The 7500-nt window shown below is 42.7% G+C and overlaps 1 protein-coding gene across 1 annotated transcript in view; it reads right to left on the bottom strand.

The window, feature by feature from the left end:
- Positions 1-3594: 3594 nt before the first annotated feature.
- Positions 3595-7500, bottom strand: part of dock4b (dedicator of cytokinesis 4b) — a 253487-nt gene continuing 249581 nt past the window's right edge. Inside the window, exon 52 of the mRNA XM_063217387.1 lies at positions 3595-4204. Coding sequence (XP_063073457.1) covers positions 3674-4204 — 531 coding nt within the window. The 3' untranslated portion in view covers positions 3595-3673. The remainder of the gene's footprint in view (positions 4205-7500) is intronic.

Raw genomic sequence — 7500 nt, 5'->3', positions numbered from 1 at the left:
CCAATAAAGTGCTGTTTCAATAAGGCTTGTAGTGAGGAAGGCTTCCATCTCTTCTCCCAAAGGGAACGTTATTAGCCAGCTGATCGCTCTAAACTAGCAATTGTACTTTCATGGCGTATACTGTAATGTATCATCGTTTGATCAACGGGTTAACACATTCCCATGGATTAGTTATTGTAATTCGAGTCATTACCCACTGTCCATAACATCATTGTCTCGAGATAATTTCCCTGAGGATGTGGTTGACCCCTTCTGAGCAACGAGACAGGCAGGGCAGACTGGGTGGTACAGCCATTTGGAATGTTAAGTTGTTTACACAAGGTCTACTTCTGGGATCACAACACGGCTCAGCGTTCCAGAACACTTGGACACGAAATGAAAGTGGCAGCTAAATTAAGGCTTTTATATCACCAACTTCAAGCAGGGAGAGCAGTCAGCCAAGTGTGTGTGTGTGTGTGTGTGTGTGTGTGTGTGTGTGTGTGTGTGTGTGTGTGTGTGTGTGTGTGTGTGTGTGTGTGTGTGTGTGTGTGTGTGTGTGTGTGTGTGTGTGTGTGTGTGTGTGTGTGTGTGTGTGTGTGTGTCTGCGCATGAGCATGCGTGTTGTTGTTGTTTTTGTTGTGGTACGTGGTGGTGGGAGGAAGACCAATGAATTATTCAAGTGTATTTGATTTTTTTATTCCACAGGGTAGTTATTTGAGAATGCAAATGAGTTAGGTGTACATTGGCAATGCCTCTTTTTCTCTACACGCACAAAACATAAATATTTGACATTTATAATTATAATTTGCTGTTTTCCACATTCAAAGCTGTAAATTTGTTATAACTACAGTTTGTTAAAAACACAGTATGTACAATAATTTTAATAGACAAGGTACAGTATTTGGCATACTTACATAAACCGACTTCATCATTATATAATTTACAATTTCTCAAGTACTGATTTTATGTGAATATTTAATCAAAAAAATCAACAACAGATGCAAATTTGATCAAGAAAAGAAGAAAAACAGAAATGCAATTACAAAAATGACTCGTAGAAATAATACTCCTGTTAATCAATTTTGTAAAATGAACATAAACAAAACAATAATGGAATTGAGTTTAGTTATCAGTATGTACTTCTATATAAATGTACAGAACAGCTGTAGATGACATCATTCACACATGGACTCCTTTAATACCGAACGGGCCCCATAATGAAGCCACTAGCATGGCAGACAATGGCAAAGGTTGGGCTCAAACAAACAGAGCAAGGGAGTACTCCAAGATGCTGGTTCAGTAGTAAACCTGATTAAGATAACCTTGATCAGGTTTACCACTGATAGATAGAGACAGTGGTAAATCACCTAATAGAACAGCCTTGAATCGTCATTTTCATTTCAAAATTATGCCTGCAGGCTATCTATTAACCGGGTTACCACTTCTTGCAGGTTAACTTAGCCAGGTGTTTATCACTTAACCTTGTTCTTGGAATACCCCCATCCCCCCGGGAGATCAGACTAAGGCTAGATTTGAACAGCCTATGCAAACACTACATAGTGCACTTCATTGGGCGCACATCAATGAAAGTAATCTCCTATGCAGTGCACACAGTGACAAATGAGAGTACACTTTGGACAGCAACTAATGCTTGTATGTACACCTGCCCCAACGTCCTCTGCCCCTATGTGCATGTGTGTTTATCCTGTGTGGGCAGTCCATTATCTCAGTTAGACAAAGGAAGAGAGAGAGAGAGAGGATGTCCACATATGGTTTCACAGTCCTGGCAGTGGTGTTGAGAATCGATAACCACAGAGTTGTAGCAGTGCAGTGCAGTGCAGTGAATGCAATCTTCAGCCATACAAACTGTGAGTATGTGTATTATGAGTGGGAGTCAGAGTTGGAGAGTGGAGAGAAAGGAAGAGAGAAAAAAATGAAAATAGCAACACAGGGAGGTCAGAGAGGGGACAATACAGGTGTCTATACACGTAACAATGATCTGATTTGTGCTTATTATTTTCATCCCAGCAGGTGTTATATACTAACACAAATTAGGTGAATGGTTGAATCAAATAATAAACAGCAATCAAGGCTTGATTACACACCATTCCCTCCCTCTAACACACAAACACACCAACAAACACACGCACACTTGCACGCACACGCACACACACACACACACACACAAAACCTGCTTTCCTCTACATTATTCACGCAGACTTCCCTACTCAGTTCTACTGTAACTCTGCATGCCTCCATTTCTGTGTTATGAGTGTTCAGAAGACCAGCCACCATGCTGCAAAATCAAGGGTAAAATGGTGTGTGTGTGTTTTAGAGAGAGTGTGTGTGTGTGTGTGAGAGAGAGAGAGAGAGCGAGAGAGCGAGAGAGAGAGAGAGAGCGAGAGAGCGAGAGAGAGAGAGAGAGAGAGAGAGAGAACATGATTGGCAGAGGTGGGGGGTAATATTTGACGTCTTTTTTATAATGTGATTAGGGAAGGAATGGGAAAAGGCAGTCTGATTAACCACTGCTGTGTGCTGCCTCAGAAGTACAAGCAAAGAAAAAAAACAATATTGAAAAGTTAAAGAATAGGTCTTCCAAGCTGTGCGACTTCTTGTTACAGAATTTTAAAACAAAATCTCACATCACTTTTACGTCCTTAGACTCCACTGGCATTTCCATACAAATTTAATTGCAGTCAATTTGCGAGAATGCAGCTATTTAAAGTAAGTTTTGTCTATTGTATGTGTATGTGTGTTCCTGTGCAGTTGGGAATGAATACAAAAGAACTCCTAGCACCATTATAAACCATTTTAAATGAAGATTTCAAACTACAGCCATCATTGACATACAGTGCTCGATCGATCCAAAGACTGTCCCGACACTTAAGGCAAAATGTTTCTCTGCTGCACACTCACTCTCATCTACACACATCGTTAATTCCATAACAACTCATGAGGCCAACTCTGTTTCTTTTCTCACTCTTCCCAAATTGCCTTAATTAAAAAAAACAACTGAATGTGGTCTTAATGTGTTAGCTTTGTTGTGTCTTAAACTGTGCAGAGTTGAATCTTATCGCAAAGTTGTTTCATTTGGATTATTGATTAATCCATGTGTGCATATCTCAAACCGTCCTGTTTTACTCTGCGGGTGACCTCAGGGAACAAAGGTGTGTGTGTGTGTGTGTGTGTGTGTGTGTGTGTGTGTGTGTGTGTGTGTGTGTGTGTGTGTGTGTGTGTGTGTGTGTGTGTGTGTGTGTGTGTGCGTGTGTGCGTGTGTGTGTGTGTGTGTGTGTGTGTGTGTGTGAGGAAGAGAGAGTTAGTCTGAGAATTAAAAGATTCTGCATCTTTTTTTTATACTAATTGTTATTTTTTTTCCTTTCCAGAGTGCAAAAAAATATCAGCTATTTTTTTTCTCAAAAATCCATGTATAGTTGTTGTTGTGGTGCCCAGCGTGGGTGTCTCTAGAAATTGTTGCACCCCCCAAAAAAATAAAAATAAAAAACAATGTTTCAGATTCCAAACCTAGTCCAAACATAGTCTTTACTCCTGCAAAGCTCTGCTTCGTGTAAGCATTCTGTTTTTTTCTTTCATTCATTTTCCTTCCTTTGCTTTCCAAAGTGCAAAAAAAACCAACTACTTTTTTCAGAAAAGAAAAAAAAAGGTTTTGTTATTGTGGTTGTGATGCCCCATCTCATTAAAGCTGGGACACCTTCCGGGGGAGCACCCTCGGTCGAGGGGGTTCCATGGGGGGGCGGCGGGCATCGGTGGGCGTAGGTGGTGCATCAGGCTTGCGCATCTGGTGGGGCTTGGGGGGCAAGGCAGGGGGGTCGACCTGGGGGGGCACCGAGAGGCTGTGCGGGAGGGGCACAGGCCGACGGGCGTTAGACCTCTCGATCGCGCTATAAGGGGGCGGGGTCTTGCGAGTTCCGGCCAGGTCGTCGGCCAGCCCGGAAGCGGAGTTCGGCAGCAGGGAGCAAGGGGGCTGGAGAGGCGGCGTTCCCATTCCGATCCCGAGGTCGGAGTGCTGTCCGATGCTGGAGCCGGAACCGGAGGCGGATCCGGGGATTCCGATTCCCAAGCCATCTGTTCCGGAAGCGTCTGAGACGCTGCATCGGCTGAGCGAGGAGATTCCGCTGCTGTAGCTTCCGGACAGGGCGGGGGAGTTGGACACCAGGCCTGCTGACTGGCACTCAGTAGGGGAGGGGGTGAAGGGGGGCACAGAGTTCTGGGGGGGGGGCACAACACACACACCGCACACACACGCACACGCACAAGCACACGCACACAAGCACACACACACACACACACACACACACACACACACACACACACACACACACACAGACACACACACACACACAAACACAAACACACTTCATAAGAAAGTAGCACAGGCACATGACAATATCATCCCTAGACAAACAAACCCAAGAATAGACACAATACTTGAGGACACATCAGAAAACTTGTAATGTGTGAATAAAGCATATCATTATGTAGACTAATGAATATGGATGTACAGTAACTACAGAAACATGACAAAAACAATGCATTCATTAGAATTTCAAAGAATGTCTATTTATGACAAAAACAGACGCACACACACACACACACACACACACGCCCATACAGACAAAGGCATTGACATATAAAAGCACAAGCACGCAGCAGGAGACGTAATTAAATGAGACTGATTAATAAAAAATAAGGAATTGTTTTTGTTATCCCGAATGACGACAAACACAAGAGGAACTTTAATACGCGGTGATGGGCACATCAAACACCACATGTCACCGAGAAATTCAATATTTAGTATATTTCACCAGTCGCCTGTCAGTCTCCCGTTGGCAGGAGAGACAATGCTCAGCATGATGTAAGTGTGTGTGTGTGTGTGTGTGCGCGCGTGCGTGCGTGTATGTGTGTGTGTGCGTGTGTGTGTGTGTTGTGCGTGGCGTGTGTGTGTTGTGTGTGTGTGTGTTTTGAAAGACAGCTGGTTCTCTGAACACTGTCACTTGCATGCTGAGTGACATAGAGGTGCCCGTCAAGTATCTGCTGTGAGCAGTAGGCCATGGCACTGACACGCGCGCGCGCGCACAAACACACACACACACACACACACACACACACACACACACACACACACACACACACACACACACACACACACACACACACACACACACACACACACACACACACACACACACACACACACAAACACACACGCATGCTCGCACGCACACTCACAAAGACTGCATGCTGCTGACACCCTAAGGCTTTGCCTTTGCCCCTGCCAACCATCACACATACAAACGCATAGACTAACACTGACAACAACAGGCACAGGCACACACACGCAGGCACACTGGCAAAGACACATACTGACTTTCTGAACAAAAACAAACAGCAAAACAAATAACAGCTTGGCACATCTCTCTCTTAGTGTGTGTGTGTGTGTGTGTGTGTGTGTGTGTGTGTGTGTGTGTGTGTGTGTGTGTGTGTGTGTGTGTGTGTGTGTGTGTGTGTGTGTGCCTGTATGTGTGTTTATGTGTGTGTGTGTATGCGTGCACGTGTGTACACCCCATTTCACATTATTACGCAAATGAAATTTTTTGCCGTTTTCCTAAATAATCAATAGAAATGACAGTCGTCATAATTTTCAAGTAATCGGCCATTAGAGTACAATTCAAAAGTTTTTGAATGAACCTTCCAATGATAACGGTATTTTTTTAAATAACAAAAAACTTAAAATGCCCAAAATGCTCTGTTCCAAATTATTACGCAAAACAGTTTTGTAGTGTTGTAATACAAATTTCTTTCTTTTTTTCCCATTTACATCAAAACAGTTGTCATTTGGTACCTTCTAAATTACATTTCGATGTTCAAAACTTGGTCATAAGCTGTAACTGGAATGCTGCGTTTAACATTGAAGTCAATGGCAGGGCATTGCATGGGAGTTATGGAAGCCTAGATATCCTTGATGCTTTGCTCTCAGCTGTTTTTGTTTGTTTGGTCTGGTGACCCACACTTCACTCTTCAATATACCCGTAGATTTCCATGCCACGTGTAGGTGCTTTGGAGGTGATGACATTCTAACTCACCAGACATAGCATCCCATTCATTTTCAATGGGGTTTTATGTCTGGTGCGTTAGAATGTCATCACCTCAAAAGCACCTAAACGTGGCATGGAAATCTACGGGTATATTGAAGAGTGAAGTGTGGGTCACCAGACCAAACAAACAAAAACAGCTGAGAGCAAAGCATCAAGGATATCTGGGCTTCCATAACTCCCATGCAATGCCCTACCATTGACTTCAATGTTAATCGCAGCATTCCAGTTACTAAGACAAAGAGCTTATCACCAAGTATTGAACATTGAAATGTAATTTAGAAGGTACCAAATTCCAACTGTTTTGAGGTAAATGGGAAAAAAAGAAAGAAATTTGGATTACAACACTACAAAACTATTTTGCGTAATAATGTGGAACAGAGCAAAAAAATATCGTTATCATTGGAAGGTTCATTCAAAAACTTTTAAATTGTACTCTAATGGCTGATGACTTGAAAATTATGACGACTGTCATTTGTATTGATTATTTGGGGAAACAGCGAAAAATGTCATTTGCATAATAATGTGGAATGCGGTGTATGTGACGTATGTGTATGTGTGTGTGTGTGTATGTGTGTGTATGTATGTGTGTGTGTGTGTGTGTGTGTGTGTGTGTGTGTGTGTGCGTGTGTGTGTCTAAAAAAACAAACACACAAAAAACAGTGCTTTGTGGCCTCTGCAAATGAATTGACAATGATTCTGTATGTGTTGCCAAAAACTTGCTGTATTACTGTAGCTCATGACTTGGTATTGATATTTTTGATTTATCCTATAAGAGGACTGTGACCTGGGACCTTACCTAAGGAATATGAGGACATTCCAAATGGTTGTGGACGAATCATGTTCAAGCTCATCACCATACATTAAACTAGATTTGAATTATCTTCACTATGATGCCTCTCTTTCTATTTTTCTCTCCTCTCACACATTACCTAGCCTCGCGCACCATCCTACGTACTTCCGCCAAGAGACTTGGCTCCGCACTACGTCTGGTACCTGTTTTCTGTGGAGCAATGTTGAGCGGCAGGATTTGGCCGGCGTTCTGACAAACGGTTCTACATTGTAATGTTATCCTACGGTAGGGTGTTCTGTCAGACATGTCTGTTAAACGGTCCTACATGACCAAAGATAGATTTTGTTCAACAACTTATCCTGCTTTTTCCGAAAATGTCCTTCCCGCTTCCTGCAATCGCGTCAGATCAAACAACCTCCAGACCATGAATATGAAATGAAATGGTAGTATTATGGGATGGTCAGGACCAGGCTGACCATTACCCATTATATAAGTAAAATTTCAGAGGGGAGTTATGTCACAAGCTCACTCCAATTATGAATATGTAAAAGTAGTATTCTCTGGGGCAGCATGAGGCACTAAACTCACTTTGGTTGAAACTAAACGCCATCTGTTCAA

This window comes from Engraulis encrasicolus, chromosome 15 (assembly GCF_034702125.1).
Source record: "Engraulis encrasicolus isolate BLACKSEA-1 chromosome 15, IST_EnEncr_1.0, whole genome shotgun sequence".
In the NCBI taxonomy this organism is placed as follows: Eukaryota; Metazoa; Chordata; class Actinopteri; order Clupeiformes; family Engraulidae; genus Engraulis; species Engraulis encrasicolus.
This window is presented reverse-complemented; position numbering and strand designations above follow the sequence as displayed.